This window comes from Lepidochelys kempii, chromosome 9 (assembly GCF_965140265.1).
Source record: "Lepidochelys kempii isolate rLepKem1 chromosome 9, rLepKem1.hap2, whole genome shotgun sequence".
NCBI lineage: Eukaryota > Metazoa > Chordata > Testudines > Cheloniidae > Lepidochelys > Lepidochelys kempii.
Window position 1 is genome coordinate 57097230 of NC_133264.1, and position 18889 is coordinate 57116118.

Consider the following 18889-nt stretch of genomic DNA (forward strand, 5'->3'; position numbering starts at 1 on the left):
CCACAAGTACTCCTTTTCTTTTTGCGAATACAGACTAACACGGTTGTTACTCTGAAACCTGTCATTATAGAATCACAGAAAGTAGGGCTGGAAAGGACCACGAGAGGTCAAGTCCAGCACCCTGCAATAAGGCAGAAACAAGTAAACCCAGACCATCCCTGACAGGTGTTTGTCCAACCTGTCAAAAAAGCCTCCAATGAGGGGAATTAAAAAAAACAACAACATAAAAACAAAAAAACAAACCCCCCCACCCTCCCTTGGAAGCCTATTTCAGAACTTAATTACCCTTATAGCTGCTCTATACTACGAGTTTGTTGAATTTAGCAGCGTTAAATCGTATTATCCCTGCACCCGTCCACACAACGAAGCCATTTTTTTCCAACATAAAGGGCTCTTAAAATTGATTTCTGTACTCCTCCCCAATGAGGGGATTAGCGCTGAAATCGACATCACCGTTTCGAATTAGGGTTAGTGTGGACGCAATTCGACGATATTGGCCTACGGGAGCTACCCCACACTGCATCATTGTGACTGCTCTGGACAGAATTCTGAACTCGGATGCACTGGCCAGGTGTACAGAAAAAGCTCCGGGAACTTTTGAATCTCATTTCCTTTTGGCCAGGTGAGCTCATCAGCACAGGTAACCGTGCAGTCCTAGAATCAAAAAAGAGCTCCAGCGTGGACCGAATAGGAGGTACTGGATCTGATCGGGTTGGACTAGATGACCTTCTGGGGTCCCTTCCAACCCTGATATTCTATGATTCTATGATTCTATGATCGCTGTATGGGGAGATGAATCCGTGCTATCAGAACTACGTTCCAAAAGACAAAATAACAAAACATTTCAAAAAATTTCCAAGGCCATGATGGACAGAGGCTACAGCAGGAACGCAACACAGTGCCGCGTGAAACTTAAGGAGCTCAGACAAGCGTACCAGAAAACCAAAGAACCAAACAGACGCTCCAGGACAAAGCCCCAGACATGCCGCTTCTATGCTGAGCTGCATGCAGTTCTAGGGGGGGCCGCCACCACTATCTCACCACTGTCCGTGGACTCCGATGATGGGGTACTCTACCCCATGCCTGAGGATTTTGCTGATGGGGAAGATGAGGAGCAGCTTGAGGAGAGCACACAGCACACCGTTTTTCCCGACAGCCAGGATCTTTTTATCACCCTGACTGAAATACCCTCCCGACCCAACCAACCCGGAGAAGGGACCTCTGGTGAGTGTACCTTTTTAAATACAATACATAGAATCATAGAATATCAGGGTTGGAAGGGACCCCTGAAGGTCATCTAGTCCAACCCCCTGCTCAAAGCAGGACCAATTCCCAGTTAAATCATCCCAGCCAGGGCTTTGTCAAGCCTGACCTTAAAAACCTCTAAGGAAGGAGATTCTACCACCTCCCTAGGTAACGCATTCCAGTGTTTCACCACCCTCTTAGTGAAAAAGTTTTTTCTAATATCCAATCTAAACCTCCCCCACTGCAACTTGAGACCATTACTCCTCGTTCGGTCATCTGCTACCATTGAGAACAGTCTAGAGCCATCCTCTTTGGAACCCCGTTTCAGGTAGTTGAAAGCAGCTATCAAATCCCCCCTCATTCTTCTCTTCTGCAGGCTAAACAATCCCAGCTCCCTCAGCCTCTCCTCATAACTCATGTGTTCTAGACCCCTAATCATTTTTGTTGCCCTTCGCTGGACTCTCTCCAATTTATCCACATCCTTCTTGTAGTGTGGGGCCCAAAACTGGACACAGTACTCCAGATGAGGCCTCACCAATGTCGAATAGAGGGGAACGATCACGTCCCTCAATCTGCTCGCTATGCCCCTACTTATACATCCCAAAACGCCATTGGCCTTCTTGGCAACAAGGGCACACTGCTGACTCATATCCAGCTTCTCGTCCACTGTCACCCCTAGGTCCGTTTCCGCAGAACTGTCGTCTAGCCATTCGGTCCCTAGTCTGTAGCGGTGCATTGGATTCTTCCATCCTAAGTGCAGGACTCTGCACTTATCCTTATTGAACCTCATCAGATTTCTTTTGGCCCAATCCTCCAATTTGTCTAGGTCCTTCTGTATCCTATCCCTCCCCTCCAGCGTATCTACCACTCCTCCCAGTTTAGTATCATCCGCAAATTTGCTGAGAGTGCAATCCACACCATCCTCCAGATCATTTATGAAGATATTGAACAAAACCGGCCCCAGGACCGACCCTTGGGGCACTCCACTTGATACCGGCTGCCAACTAGACAGGGAGCCATTGATCACTACCCGTTGAGCCCGACAATCTAGCCAGCTTTCTACCCACCTTATAGTGCACTCATCCAGCCCATACTTCCTTAACTTGCTGACAAGAATACTGTGGGAGACCGTGTCAAAAGCTTTGCTAAAGTCAAGAAACAATACATCCACTGCTTTTCCTTCATCCACAGAACCAGTAATCTCATCATAAAAGTCAATTAGATTAGTCAGGCATGACCTTCCCTTGGTGAATCCATGCTGGCTGTTCCTGATCACCTTCCTCTCATGCAAGTGCTTCAGGATTGATTCTTTGAGGACCTGCTCCATGATTTTTCCAGGGACTGAGGTGAGGCTGACTGGCCTGTAGTTCCCAGGATCCTCCTTCTTCCCTTTTTTAAAGATTGGCACTACATTAGCCTTTTTCCAGTCATCCGGGACTTCCCCCGTTCGCCACGAGTTTTCAAAGATAATGGCCAATGGCTCTGCAATCACAGCCGCCAATTCCTTCAGCACTCTCGGATGCAACTCGTCCGGCCCCATGGACTTGTGCACATCCAGCTTTTCTAAATAGTCCCTAACCACCTCTATCTCCACAGAGGGCTGGCCATCTCTTCCCCATTTTGTGATGCCCAGCGCAGCAGTCTGGGAGTTGACCTTGTTAGTGAAGACAGAGGCAAAAAAAGCATTGAGTACATTAGCTTTTTCCACATCCTCTGTCACTAGGTTGCCTCCCTCATTCAGTAAGGGGCCCACACTTTCCTTGGCTTTCTTCTTGTTGCCAACATACCTGAAGAAACCCTTCTTGTTACTCTTAACATCTCTCGCTAGCTGCAGCTCCAGGTGCGATTTGGCCCTCCTGATTTCATTCCTACATGCCCGAGCAATATTTTTATACTCTTCCCTGGTCATATGTCCAACCTTCCACTTCTTGTAAGCTTCTTTTTTATGTTTAAGATCCGCTAGGATTTCACTATTAAGCCAAGCTGGTCGCCTGCCATATTTACTATTCTTTCGACTCATTGGGATGGTTTGTCCCTGTAACCTCAACAGGGATTCCTTGAAATACAGCCAGCTCTCCTGGACTCCTTTCCCCTTCAAGTTAGTCCCCCAGGGGATCCTGGCCATCCGTTCCCTGAGGGAGTCGAAGTCTGCTTTCCTGAAGTCCAGGGTCCGTATCCTGCTGCTTACCTTTCTTCCCTGCGTCAGGATCCTGAACTCAACCAACTCATGGTCACTGCCTCCCAGATTCCCATCCACTTTTGCTTCCCCCACTAATTCTACCCGGTTTGTGAGCAGCAGGTCAAGAAAAGCGCCCCCCCTAGTTGGCTCCTCTAGCACCTTAACATGTTTTAGAAGCAAGCATTTTTTAATGATTAATTTGCCCTGAGAACTTGGGATGCATACGTGGACAGTACAGCTACTGGAAAAGTCTGTTAACGTGTCTGGGGATGGAGCGGAAATCCTCCAGGGATATCTCCATGAAGCTCTCCTGGAGGTACTCTAAAAGCCTTTGCAGAAGGTTTCTGGGGAGAGCAGCCTTATTCCGTCCTCCATGGTAGGACACTTTACCATGCCATGCTAGTAGCAAGTAATCTGGTATCATTGCATGACAAAGCCTGGCAGCGTATGGTCCCGGTGTTTGCTGACATTCAAGCAACATGTGTTCTTTATCTCTGTGTTATCCTCAGGAGAGTGATATCGTTCATGGTAACCTGGTTGAAATACGGGAATTTAATTAAGGGGACATTCAGAGGTGGCTGTTCCTACTGGGCTGTTTGCCTGTGGCTGAAAAGAAATCCTCCCCGCAGTTAGCCAATGCGGGGGGGGGGCGGTGCATTGGCACTGAGCTGTTCGCGTTTGGCTAGCAGGGATCTTCCCTGATACCAGCCACACCGGAGGAGGTGGGGGAGGGAGGGGTAAATCGATCATCCCAGAGAATTGGATAGGGCGGGGGGGTAGTCTGGTTTCTGCTGCTGCACCTTAATATGAAAACTGCAGCACTAAATGGCCAACTCAACAGGCTTTGCTTGGTATGGGAAAGGAGGGGACTGCTGTTATGAAGGTTGCAGAAGCCGAAAGACTATGGCTTACCATGACCGCCTGCAAGCTGAATTCTGTTGCCCGGCACTGCGTGTGTTATCTCTAACACCCAAGCAGCAGGCACTCAATATAAGATGCAAAATGCGACCTTGTACCAAAATCACATGTGCTATGTAATGTGAATAGTGTTGTTCACCATGAAAGAGTACAGTCATTGTTCTGTAAAATGTATCTTTTTAAATACTTCACTCCCTTTTTTTCCTCCCGCAGCTGCAAATGTTTCAAGCCTCCCTCCTTCACCCCAAAGGCTATCTCAGAGAAAGCGGCGAAAAAAAACGCACGTGCAATGAAATGTTCTCTGTGTTCATGCAGTCGTCTGGCACTGACAGAGCTCAGCAGAATGTGTGGAGGGACACAGTAGCACAATATAGGGAAGCGCCAATGAATGTGAGGAGGGAAGGGACGATACAGATGACAGGTGGAAGCAGGAAGATTAGAGGAGGCAGGATGCAAAGCTGGAGCTACTGCGGGATCAAACGGACATGATCCAGCGTCTGGTGGAGGTTCAGGAACAGCAGCAGGATCACAGACTGCTGCTGCAGCCCCTGCTTAACCGCCCTCCCTCCTCCCCAAGTTCCATAGCCTCCTCATCCAGACGCCCAAGAACGCGGGGGTGGGTGGCTCTGGGCACCCAACCACTCCACCTCAGTGCACAGCCCAAGCAACAGAAGGCTGGCATTCAACAAGTTTTGAAGTGGCCTTTTCCTTCCCTCCTATCCTCCTCCCACACCCCACCCGGGCTACCTTGTGAGTTATCTCCCTATTTTTATAATCAATTAATGAAGAATACATGGTTTTTAAAAGACAGTGACTTTATTTCCTTTGCAAGCAAGCTGTGATCGAAGGCAGGAGGGCGGGTGGCTTACAGGGAATTAGAGTCAACGAAGGGGGTGGGTCTTCATCAAGGAGAAACAAACAGAAGTGTCACAGGGTACCCTAGCCAGTCATGAAAGTGGTTTTCAAAGCTTCTCTGATGGGCAGCGCTTCCTGCTGTGCTCTTCTAATCGCCCTGGTGTCTGACTGCGCATATTCAGCAGCCAGGCGATTTGCCTCAACCTCCCACCCCACCATAAACATCTCCCCCTTACTCTCACAGAGATTGTGGAGCACACAGCAAGCAGCAATAACAATGGGAATATTGGTTTCGCTGAGGTGTGAGAGAGTCAGTAAACAGCGCCAGCGACCCTTTAAATGTCCAAATGCCACTCTACCACCATTCTGCACTTTCTCAGCCTATAGTTGAACAGCTCCTTACTACTGTCCAGGGTGCCTGTGTATGGCTTAATGAGCCATGGAATTAAGGGGTAGGCTGGGTCCCCAAGGATAACTATAGGCATTTCAACATCTCCAAAGGTTATTTTCTGGTCTGGGAAGTAAATCCCTTCCTGCAGCCGTTTAAACAGACCAGAGTTCCTGAAGATGCGAGCGTCATGAACCTTTCCCAGCCATCCCACGTTGATGTTGGTGAAACGTCTCTTGTGATCCACCAGTGCTTGCAGCACTATTGAAAAGTACCCCTTGCGATTTATGTACTCGCTGCCTTGGTGGTCCGGTCCCAAGACAGGGATATGGGTTCCGTCTATAGCCCCACCACAGTTAGGGAAACCCATTGCAGCAAAGCCCTCTACTATGACCTGCACATTTCCCAGTGTCGCTACCTTTGATAGCAGCAGCTCAATGATTGCGCAGGCTACTTGCATCACAGCAACCCCCACAGTAGATTTGCCCACTCCAAATTGATTCCCGACTGACCGGTAGCTGTCTGGCATTGCAAGCTTCCACAGGGCTATTGCCACTCGCTTGTGAACTGTGAGGGCTGCTCTCATCTTGGTATTCTTGCGCATCAGGGCAGGGGAAAGCAAGTCACAAAGTTCCATGAAAGTCCCTTATGCATGCAAAAGTTTCAGAGCCACTGGGAATCATCCCAAACTGCAGCACTATGCAGTCCCAGCAGTTTGTGCTTGTTTCCCAGGCCCAGAACTGGCGCTCCACTGCATGAGCCTGCCCCATTAACACCATGATCTCCAAACTGCCGGGGACCGCGGTTTTAGAGAAATCTGTGTCCATGTCCTCATCACTGCGCTGCCGTTGCCTCCTCGCCTGGTTTTTCATTTTCTGGTTCTGCATAAACTGGACGATAATGCGCGAGGTGTTTACAATGGTCATAACTGCTGCGCTGAGCTGAACGGGCTCCATGCTTGCCGCGCTATGGCATCTGCTCGGGTAATCCAGGGAAAAGGGTGCGAAAAGATTGTCTGCTGTTGCTTTCACGGAGGGAGGGTTGACTGACGACATTTATCCATAACCACCCGTGACAAATTTTTGGCCCCATCAGGCATTGGGAGCTTAGCCCAGAATTCCAGTGGGCAGCGGGGAGTGCGGGATAGCTACCCACAATGCACCGCTGGGAATGTCAACGCTTGCGACGGTACTGTGGACACACACCGCCGAATTAATGTGCTTAGTGTGGACACATGCACTCGACTTTATACGATCTGTTCCCAAAAATCGACTTCTGTGAAATCGGAGTAATTTCGTAGCGTAGACATACCCCTATACTTAGAAAGTTTTTCATTGCTTGAAACCTTCCAGCAGAAAACCACCACATTTACCTATCTAAAGCCCAAATGGAGAAGAAAGCCAAGCCAAAAGTAGACTAGATCCCAAATACAATTGCATCTCTGTACAAGCCAATGTACTGGGTCTTAATAATCTCATGAGAGGCCGAAGCAGACTGGGATTCCTGACTATGATCTTGAAAGAGCAAACGGGACTACAGAACCACCCCATTACGCAGCAAGCGGCTGTCTCTATTAGTGTCTGATTAGGTAATAGCTAGAGTACAAATTATGCTTCCTCAGCATAAGCCAAGAATCCACTGGAGACAGGATGCGTAATGGCCAGCCACTAGTCTGGACTAACTTGTGGCATGTCCTTGACAAGTCACCTAACCTCTGTGTCAGTTTCCCCACTTGGAAAAAAAATGAGGCTGACCAGGAGGCATATGTTAAGGGACTTTATGCTTTTGGATGAAAGGTGCTGTACAGATGTAAGTATTTTTTCCTTTCCACCTCCCTCTTACACTTCCTGGGCTCCTTTTAGGTGAAAACTTTAGAGACTCTCAACACCCCTCCTTAATCTACCTCAAGGAATGGTATGACACCCCACTACTTCAAACAGAAGTGGGGAAAGGACGCAAACTGCATCTGCAGTAGGAGAAGAGAAGGAATCAAGCTTGAGTCTCCCACACTGCAGTGCATAGCCACCACTGAGGCACTACAGGTCACTGGGTAAGAGATGCATTTTGGTCTAACAGGAGAATGTCATTGATTGATTTAAACAGTATGTCATAACTAGGAAAAAAAACCCATGACTAGGGTTGCCAGGCATGCAGTTTTTGACTGTAACGCCCAGTTGAAAAGGGACTCTGGTGGCTCCATTCAGCACTGCTGACCAGGGCGCTAAAAGTCTGGTTGGTGGCACAGCGGGGCTAAGGCAGGCTTCTGGCCTGCCCTGGCTCCGTGCGACTCCTGGAAACGGCTGGCATGTCCAGCTCCTAAGTGCAGGGGCAGCCATGGGGGCTCCTTGCGCTGCCCCCACAGCTCCCATTGGCCATCTGAACAATCTGGATAAAATCTTCCCTGCACCTACAATTATTTGTGCTATTCTTAAATGCTAATGTTAAAGAGGTTCCACCCTTCTTGTGGGTGGTTGGTTTCAGAGCGGTAGCCGTGTTAGTCTGTATCAACAAAAAAAACGAGGAGTACTTGTGGCACCTTAGAGACCAACAAATTTATTTGGGCATAAGCTTTCGTGGGCTAAAACCCACTTCATCAGATGCATGCAGTGGAAAATACAGTAGGAAGATATATATACACACAGAACATGAAAAAATGGGTGTTGCCATACCAACTGTAACGAGACTAATCAATGAAGGTGGGCTATTATCAGGAGAAGAAAAAAAAATTTTGTAGTGATAATCAGGATGGCCCATTTCAAACAGTTGACAAGAAGGTGTGAGTAACAGTAGTGGAAAAAATTAGCATAGGGAAATAGTTTTTACTTTGTGTAATGACCCATCCACTCCCAGTCTTTATTCACGCCTAATTTAATGGTGTCCAGTTTGCAAATTAATTCCAACTCTGCAGTTTCTTGTTGGAGAATTGCGACTTTTAGGTTTGTAATTGAGTGACCAGGGAGGTTAAAGTGTTCTGCAACTGGTTTTTGAATGTTATAGTTCTTGACGTCTGATTTGTGTCCATTTATTCTTTTGCATAGAGATTGTCCAGTTTGGCCAATGTACATGTCAGGGGGGCATTGCTGGCATATGCTGGAGTGCCCCAAGGGTTGGTCCGGGCGCTGGTTTTGTTCAATATCTTCATTAATGATCTGGAGGATGGTGTGGATTGCGTCCTCAGCAAGTTTGCAGATGACGCTAAACTGGGAGGAGAGGAGATATGTTGGAGGGTAGGGATAGGATACAGAGGGCCCTAGACAAATTAGATGATTGAGCCAAAAGAAATCTGATGGGGTTCAACATGGACAAGTGCAGAGTCCTGCACTTAGGACGGAAGAATCCCATGCTCCGCTACAGACTAGGGACCGAATGGCTAGGCAGCAGTTCTGCAGAAAAGGACCTAGGGGTTATAGTGGACGAGAAGCTGGATATGAATCAACAGTGTGCCCTTGTTGCCAAGAAGGTCAATGGCATTTTGGGCTGTATAAGTAGGGGCATTGCCAGCAGATCGAGGGACGTGATCGTTCCCCTCTATTCAACATTGGTGAGGCCTCATCTGGAGTACTGCGTCCAGTTTTGGGCCCCACACTACAAGAAGGATGTGGACAAATTGGAAAGCATCCAGCGGAGGGCAACAAAATTGATTAGGGAACTGGAACAGATGACTTATGAGGAGAGGCTGAGGGAACTGGGATTGTTTAGTCTGCGGAAGAGAAGAATGAGGGGGGATTTGATAGCTGCTTTCAACTATCTGAAAGGGGGTTCCAAAGAAGATGGATCTAGACTGTTCTCAGTGGTAGCTGAGACAGAACAAGGAGTAATGGTCTCAAGTTGCAGTGTTGGAGGTTTAGGTTGGATATTAGGAAAAGCTTTTTCATTAGGAGGGTGGTGAAACACTGGAATGCATTACCTAGGGAGGTGGTGGAATCTCCTTCCTTAGATGTTTTTTAGGTCAGGCTTGACAAAGTCCTGGCTGGGATGATTTAGTTGGGGATTGAATCATAGAATCATAGAATATCAGGGTTGGAAGGGACCCCAGAAGGTCATCTAGTCCAACCCCCTGCTCAAAGCAGGACCAATTCCCAGTTAAATCATCCCAGCCAGGGCTTTGTCAAGCCTGACCTTAAAAACCTCTAAGGAAGGAGATTCTACCACCTCCCTAGGTAACGCATTCCAGTGTTTCACCACCCTCTTAGTGAAAAAGTTTTTCCTAATATCCAATCTAAACCTCCCCCACTGCAACTTGAGACCATTACTCCTCGTTCTGTCATCTGCTACCATTGAGAACAGTCTAGAGCCATCCTCTTTGGAACCCCCTTTCAGGTAGTTGAAAGCAGCTATCAAATCCCCCCTCATTCTTCTCTTCTGCAGACTAAACAATCCCAGCTCCCTCAGCCTCTCCTCATAACTCATGTGTTCCAGTCCCCTAATCATTTTTGTTGCCCTTCGCTGGACTCTCTCCAATTTATCCACATCCTTCTTGAAGTGTGGGGCCCAAAACTGGACACAGTACTCCAGATGAGGCCTCACCAATGTTGAATAGAGGGGAACGATCACGTCCCTCGATCTGCTCGCTATGCCCCTACTTATACATCCCAAAATGCCATTGGCCTTCTTGGCAACAAGGGCACACTGCTGACTCATATCCAGCTTCTCGTCCACTGTCACCCCTAGGTCCTTTTCCGCAGAACTGCTGCCTAGCCATTCGGTCCCTAGTCTGTAGCTGTGCATTGGGTTCTTCCGTCCTAAGTGCAGGACCCTGCACTTATCCTTATTGAACCTCATCAGATTCCTTTTGGCCCAATCTTCCAATTGGTCCTGCTTTGAGCAGGGGGCTGGACTAGATGACCTCCTGAGGTCCCTTCCAACCCTGATATTGTATTCTATGATGGCATATATCACATTGGTAGATGTGCAGGTGAATGAGCCTCTGATGGTGTGGCTGATGTGATTAGGTCCTATGGTGGCGTCCCTTGAATAGATATGTGGGCACAGCTGGCAACGGGCTTTGTTGCAAGGATAGGTTCCTGGGTTAGTGTTTTTGTTGTGTGGTTGCTGGTGAGTATATGCTTCAGGTTGGGGGGCTGTCTGTAAGTGAGGACTGGCCTGTCTCCCAAGATCTGTGAGAGTGAGGGATCGTCCTTCAGGATAGGTTGTAGATCCTTGATGATGCGCTGGAGAGGTTTTAGTTGGGGGCTGAAGGTGACGGCTAGTGGCATTCTGTTATTTTCTTTGTTGGGCCTATCCTGTAGTAGGTGACTTCTGGGTACTCTTCTGGCTCTGTCAATCTGTTTCTTCACTTCAGCAGGTGGGTACTGTAGTTGTAAGAATGCTTGATCTTGTAGGTGTCTGTCTCTGTCTGAGGGGTTGGAGCAAATACGGTTGTATCTTAGAGCTTGGCTGTAGACAATGGATCGTGTGGTGTAGTCGGGATGAAAGCTGGAGGCATGTAGGTAACTATAGCGATCAGTAGGTTTCAGATACAGAGTGGTGTTTATGTGACCATCGCTTATTAGCACTGTAGTGTCCAGGAAGTGCATCTCTTCTGTGGACTGGTCCAGGCTGAAGTTGATGATGGGATGAAAATTGTTGAAATCATGGTGGAATTCCTCAAGGGCTTCTTTTCCATGGGTCCAGATGATGAAGATGTCATCAATGTAGCGCAAGTAGAGTAAGGGCATTAGGGAATGAGAGCTGAGGAAGCGTTGTTTTAAGTCAGCCATAAAAATGCTGGCATACTGTGGGGCCATGCGGGTACCCATAGCAGTGCTGCTGATTTGAAGGTATACATTGTCCTCAAATGTGAAATAGTTGTGGGTGAGGACAAAGTCACAAAGTTCAACCATCAGGTTTGCCCTGATATTATTGGAGATACTGCTCCTGATGGCTTGTAGTCCATCTTTGTGTGGAATGTTGGTGTAGAGGGCTTTTACACCCATAGTGGCCGGGATGGTGTTTTCTGGAAGATCACCAATGGATTGTTTCCTCAGGAAGTCAGTGGTGTCTCGAAGATAGGTAGGAGTGCTGGTAGCGTAGGGCCTGAGGAGAGAGTCTACATAGCCAGACAATCCTGCTGTCAGGGTGCCAATGCTTGAGATGATGTGGTGTCCAGGATTTCCAGGTTTATGGATCTTGGGTAGCAGATAGAATACTGCTGGTCGGGGTTCTAAGGGTGTGTCTGTGCAGATTTGTTCCTGTGCTTTTTCAGGGAGTTTCTTGAGCAAATGGTGTAGTTTCTTTTGGTAACCCTCAGTGGGATCAGAGGATAATGGCCTGTAGAATGTGGTGTTAGAGAGCTGCCCAGCAGCCTCTCGTTCATATTCCAACTTATTCATGACTATGACAGCACCTCCTTTGTCAGCCTTTTTGATTATGATGTCAGAGGTGTTCCTGAGGCTGTGGATGGCGTTGTGTTCTGCACAGCTGAGGTTATGGGGCAAGTGATGCTGCTTTTCCACAATTTCAGCCCGTGAACATCGGCAGAAGCACTCTAGTAGAAGTCCAGTTAATTGATTAGTCTCATTACAGTTGGTATGGCAACACCCATTTTTTTATGTTCTGTGTCTTCCTACTGTATTTTCCACTGCATGCATCCGATGAAGTGGGTTTTAGCTCACAAAAGCTTATGCCCAAATAAATTTGTTAGTCTAAGGTGCTACAAGTACTCCTCATTTTCCTTCTAGTGGGGAAAGAGGGAAGTAAGGCATCAATCCCTTACAACTAAAGCTTTGAATATTTAATGTATCAAATATGTACCCTCAATCTCTAAGAATATTTAGAGTCATTAGAAGCATAACATTTAGAAATACCCAAGCTGTACAAGACCAACTCAAAACTTCCTGGAAGAAAATCTGGAACTACTTAGCTTGTTTAGAAAGAGCCTGAGTGTCTAAACAGGCCTTGCAACACACTCAAGGCAAACTGCCAGCCCAAGAGGGAGGGAAAGGAGGATGGATATATTACAGAGTTGAAGGCGTCTTTCAAGATGACTCTGCCAGATTTGAAATCTGGGGTCTCTTAGCAAGAATCTCAACTAATTTCAACTGCAGGCTGATGGATAAAAGAAAGGCTATCTGCAGAATAATCCAGGCCCAAATCATAGAGTACCTTGAACCATTCCCAGAAACAAGTTAGTGACCCAAAGTTGGGCAAACTACAGCCCGCGGGCCACATCCGGCCCTTGGGACCATCCTGCCCTGCCCTTGAGTTCCCAGTTGGGACGGCTATCCCCCGGCCCCTCCCATGCTGTCCCCTCTCCCCGCAGCCTCAGCTTGCTGCACCACCAGCGGCGTGATTGGCTCCGGCTGGGCGGTGGGGCTGCGAGCTCCTGCCGCTCTGAGCAGCATGGTAAGGGGGCGGGAAGCAGGGGGGGTTGGATAAAGGACAGGGGATTCTGGGGGGCAGTCAGGGGACAGGGAGCAGGGGGAGTTGGAGGTTCTGAGGCAGGCAGTCAGTGGGAGGGGGCCAGGCTGTTTAGGGAGGCACAGCCTTCCCTACCCGGCCCTCCATACAGTTTTGCAACCCCAATGTGGCCCTCAGGACAAAAAGTTTGCCCACCCCTGTAGTAACCAGTATAGTGAAAATACAGATGTGCAGAAGACCAGTAAGTGAACAGGTTTCAGAGTAACAGCGGTGTTAGTCTGTATTCGCAAAAAGAAAAGGAGTACTTGTGGCACCTTAGAGACTAACCAATTTATTTGAGCATGAGCTTTCGTGAGCTACAGCTCACTTCATCGGATGCATACCGTGGAAACTGCAGCAGACTTTATATACACAGACTGTGTGTATATAAAGTCTGCTGCAGTTTCCACGGTATGCATCCGATGAAGTGAGCTGTAGCTCACGAAAGCTCATGCTCAAATAAATTGGTTAGTCTCTAAGGTGCCACAAGTACTCCTTTTCTTTTTAGTAAGTGAACAGGTTGCTGCATTCTGCATTAGCTGAAGTTTCCCAGTAATCTTTCAGAGAAGACCCAAGAAACTGAATGACTAACTCAATCAGGAGGTGAGGAAGAGAAAAGGAAGAAATCATGAGACACTTTACAGTTTCAGTCTTCTACAATTTGGGGTTTCATACTTATGCAGTCAAGTACCCCAAAATGCACTACAGCGCTTGGCATCTTTGATGAAAAGCAGCAAGAGACTTTGCAGAACTAAGGCCTAGACTACAGATAAGTGCTGAGAGAATTGAGTTAGATTGTTTGCTCATTCTTCATGCTCGCATGGAGCAGGGATCAATACAGACTGTCATAAATATAAAGGGAAGGGTAAACACCTTTAAAATCCCTCCTGGCCAGAGGAAAGACCCTTTCACCTGTAAAGGGTTAAGAAGCTAGGATAACCTCGCTGGCACCTGAGCAAAATGACGAATGAGGAGAGAAGATACTTTCAAAGCGGGGGGGGGAAAGAGGAAGAAACAAAGGTTCTCTCTGTCTGTGTGATGCTTTTGCCAGGAACAGAAAAGGAATGGAGTCTTAGAACTTAGTAAGTAATCTAGCTAGATATGCGTTAGATTCTGTTTTGTTTACATGGCTGATAAAATAAGTTGTGCTGAATGGAATGTATATTCCTGTTTTTGTAACTTAAGGTTTTGCCTAGAGGGACTCTCTATGTTTTGAATCTGATTACCCTGTAAGGTATTTACCATCCTGATTTTACAGAGGTGATTCTTTTACTTTTTCTTCAATTAAAATTCTTCTTTTAAGAACCTGATTGCTTTTTCATTGTTCTTAAGATCCAAGGGTTTGGGTCTGTGTTCACCAATGTAAATTGGTGAGGATTTTTATCAAGCCTTCCCCAGGAAAGGGGGTGTAGGGGTTGGCGGGGGGGGGGGGGAAAGATGTTTCCAAGCGGGCTCTTTTCCTGTTATATATTTGTTAGACGCTTGGTGGTGGCAGCAATAAAGTCTAAGGGCAAAAGGTAAAATAGTTTGTACCTTGGGGAAGTTTTAACCTAAGCTGGTAAAAATAAGCTTAGGGGGTTTTTCATGCAGGTCCCCACATCTGTACCTTGGAGTTCAAAGTGGGGAAGGAATCTTGACACAGACATAGCACACTTATGTCTCTTCACTCAACAGTACTTCCCCCACTCACTAAGGAGAATTCCATAGTCTTCTTTGACTAGAAGACTGTGGTTACAGCTCAGAACTGGGGGTGTGAGAAGAAAGAAGGGAATTCTCATAAGCAAACTCGGAAAATGCAGCTAGATTAAATTACTCAGACTAATTATCAATGGTTCCCTATCAAACTGGGAGGGTGTATTTAGTGGGGTTCATAGGGGTCAGTCCTGGGTCTGGTACTATTCAAAAATTTCATTAATGACTTCAGTAATGAAGTGGAGAGTATGCTTATAAAATCTGCAGATGACACCAAGCTGAGAGAGGTTGCAAGCACTTTGGAGGACAGGATTAGAATTCAATATCACCTTGACAAATTGGAAAATTGGCCTGAAATCAATAAGATGAAATTCAACAACAAGTGTGAAGCACTTCACTTAGGAAGGGGAAAAAAAAAAAAATCACAAAATGGGGAATAACTGAATAGGTGGTGGCAGCACTGTGGAAAAGGATGTGGGGATTATAGCAGCTCACAACTTGAATGAGAGTCCACAATGTGATGCAGTCGCAAAAAAGGCTAATATTCTGGGGTGTATTAATAGGAGCATCATACGTAAGGTAAGTAATGTAACCGTCTTGCCCTCTACTCAGCATTGGTGAGGCTTCAGCTGGAGTATTGTGTCCAGTTCTGGGCACCACACTTTGAGAAACAAGTGAACAAATTGAAGAGTCCAGAGAAGAGCAGCAACAGTGATAAAAGGTTTAGAAAATCTGACATATGAGGAAAGTTAAAAAAACTGAAACGGTTTAGTCTTCAGAAAAGACAACTCAGGGGGAACTAGTAACAGTCTTCAAATCCTGTTAAGGGCTGTTATAAAAAGGACTGATCAATTGTTCTCCATGCCCACCAAAGGTAGGACAAGAAGAAATGGGCTTACTCTGCAGCCAGGCAAATTTAGATTAGATGTTAGGAAAAACATTCTAACTCTGAGGGTGTTGGATCATATTAAAGAAGTTCTGTATTAAAATCACAAATGAGTTTGATTCCCCATAGTTTAAATTCCAGGGTATGACTAATTAAGAGGTCTCTTGGTTTTTGGTACTATTTCTCTACCTCTATGTGTGAAACTTGCAAGCTGCTAATTGTGTTAGTACATTCTAAGACAGAGTCTGTTCTCAAAGCAATTCTTTGTAACAACCACCACTCACACACAGAGAGAGACTCAAAGCAATACTCTAACAACAGAAACAGCACCCAGAGACTCCCTGCCCTTTTGTTGTATTCATCTCGCTTTGTTAACAATTGTGATTAAAATAGAAATAGAGGAGGTATGTGGATGGATGCTTGGTGTGGGTAATAACTGAATGATCAGGGAGGTGCCAGCCTAAGAATGCAGTGTCCATCGGCTGAAGAAGGCGTCAAGTAGAAATAACCAGAGGACCCCCAGAGGGCAGACTGGAATCCACCCAACAGCCTCAAGAATGGGAGAACCAAAGAACAAGATAATATCTGGCAGCACGGAGCCATCAGGAATGTGACATCTGCTGATTGATTCAGCAACAGCATGATGAAGCAATTCCCATAGACTGGCATAGGAAGAAATTCCTATAAAAATGGACTCTAGAAAGTGAGAACTTTGGGGTCTGATTCTGCAAACCAACTTCTAGGAGCATCAGATGTGCATCTGACAAGGCCCTGCTCCCTCCTCATGTCCAGGCCACCTGGCCAGTGGCTTGGCATGAGCAACTCTAAGGCTGGTAACTATGATAACAACCTTGCAGAACCTGTGTGTGTGTGTTTGTATAAATGAATGTGTGAATAAATATGAGACTGAATGGGAATGTTATAGCTATAACTAACTGCTTACTATGATTCTTTCTGTATCCACAATAAATGTGGTATTTTGCCTTTTCCCCTTTAATAGGATCCTGCTGGTTTTTATTTTATTGGTATAACAAGGGTAGCTCAAGCATAAATTCCCGAGGGAGGTTGTGGAATCCCCATCATTGGAGGCTTTTAAGAAGAGGTTGGACAAACACCTGTCAAGGGTGGCCTAAGTTTACTTGGTCCTGCCTCAGTGCAGGGGACTGGACTAGCTGACCTCTAGAAGTCCCTTCCAGCCCTAGATTGCTATGATTCTATTTGTTTGTGCGAGGCACAAAGAGACACAAGGGATACAGAACACAATCCCTTCCCTATCACTTTGTTGGGAAATCTCCTAAGGTCACCACAAAAACAGTTTTCTCCAAATCAGATTCAGTACAGACAATGCATGGTATGTATTGTTCTACACTACATACTGTTAACAAAACTAGCATGAGCAACATTTCTATCAATAGACTACATATTCCTTCTTGACTTCTATAGTGGATATTTAAACTTGATGATTCCAGCAGAAAGTGAGCCAACCTTCAATTTAGCTCTCCGTCATTTTCGTTAATTTAAAATGAGGAAAAGTTTTTATTCTATCCTCTAAAGCTTCCACGTGGCTCTTAGTTTATTTTGACCTGACAGGTGTCCCTTTAAAGATATTCTTACCATTACCACCACCTTACATTAAAACAAATGTGAAAATCTAACATCCTTTTCTGTACTTAGGCTGTTTATTTTTTGCATCTCTTAGCCTGAGCATCAGAACACAAAAGCTGCCATGATTGGTCAAACCAGTGTACCATCTGGTCAGGCAGCCAGTACAAGATGTTTCACAGAAAACTGAAAGAAACTCCGTAACAGACATTTATGAAATAACCAGTTCCTTAAACTAGTTTCTTCCTAGCTCATCATTTAACAGTTGATGTATGTTCTGAAACATGAAGGTTTATATCCCTTCTGTTTTTCCCTCCGGCAAATGTAACTGTAGATTATCTCATTACCCATGAGAGCATCTAATCCTTATTCTGAATCCAACCAAACCACTGGTTTAAATTATATATAGTGACATTTAGTTCCAGAGATTAACTAAAATAAACTGGCCTGCTGCACTTTGCATACCTAGTCAATTTCATACTCAGGTTCCCATGCACTGACACAGTCTTCCATAGTTCAGGCTATTTAAATACAAGCCAAGAGATTTTCCACTGAAATTTTTGTTGTGTCACTGATACGTTGCTACTGTTTTTGAGTTCTGTAAAACCTTGCTTTTACTAAATCCAAGGTTGATCATTCTCTCACTCTGTGTCCCCTTTTTAGTGTTTAATTACTGCTGAGAGATAAGAACTTACCAACCATAGTCTGAAGGGGAAAAAACAAAACAAAAATAAAACAAACTTTCCTTACAAATTCCATCAAGTTCATTGACTAGCCTCCCATCAAAGTCAGCCTTCATTCTACCTCTCCAACTCCTTTTGCAAATGAAATTAATAGGCAGCAGGTTTAAAACAAATAAAAGGAAGTATTTCTTCTTACAACGCACAGTCAACCTGTAGAACTCCTTGCCAGAGGATGTTGTGAAGGCCAAGACCATGACAGGGATAAAAAAAGAACTAGATAAATTCATGGAGGATAGGTCCATCAATGGCGTCCCTAGCCTCTGTTTGCCAGAAGCTGGGAATGAGTGACAGGGGATGGATCACCTGATGATTACCTGTTCTGTTCATTCCCTCTGGGGCACCTGGCACTGGCCACTGTTGGAAGACAGGATACTGGGCTAGATGGACCTTTGGTCTGATCAAGTAGGGCCATTCTTATGTTCACATAAAAGCCTACATGCAAAGTCACAAGCTAGCAGACTTCCACAGTCTTCTAGTTTCCACTTCCAGCATCCCCCTATGAGCTAAAACTAGAACACATCACTCAATGCGAGCACCTAGCCAGAACAGGGGAAAACCCAGCAAACTTAGTTTTCCTTTTTGTAATTATTGAGTAATATTTGTTTTCTTTCCCACCCCCTCAACTGTCAGTTTATGCCAAAATATTTAGATTTGTACAAGCAGAATATTAGGACTGTTTTGAGGACTGGCGTTAAAAACCCTTTTGAGGAGTTTACAAGCTCGGAAAGGTAGCATTCACCCATACACCAGAATCTGAAAGTGAAACCAACAAGCTTGCCCAGCAGAAGAGAAATGCAATAAGTAAACAAGATAAAGACAAACTACAGAACAAACAGCACCAACAGGGAAAGTTAAATGAGATGTTTAGAGTCCTTCCAGTCAGCAACTTCAGGTGTTGTTAGTGAGACAAATCAGGAAGGCTGCAATGTCTCTCTGGGTGAAGCTTCCTGGCAATACCCCACAAGTGTACACACAACAGCCAC

General features: G+C 45.9%; 2 protein-coding genes across 9 annotated transcripts in view; one reads left to right on the forward strand and one right to left on the reverse strand.

Moving 5' to 3' along the window:
* The window catches only part of LOC140917504 (SLAIN motif-containing protein-like), a 116846-nt gene extending 111664 nt beyond the window's left edge, over window positions 1–5182 (forward strand). The window contains exon 11 of the mRNA XM_073360530.1: window positions 4556–5182. Coding sequence (XP_073216631.1) covers window positions 4556–4706 — 151 coding nt within the window. The 3' untranslated portion in view covers window positions 4707–5182. The remainder of the gene's footprint in view (window positions 1–4555) is intronic.
* The window catches only part of VAMP7 (vesicle associated membrane protein 7), an 83878-nt gene that overhangs the window by 64364 nt on the left and 625 nt on the right, over window positions 1–18889 (reverse strand). The gene's annotated exons all lie outside the window — the stretch shown is intronic.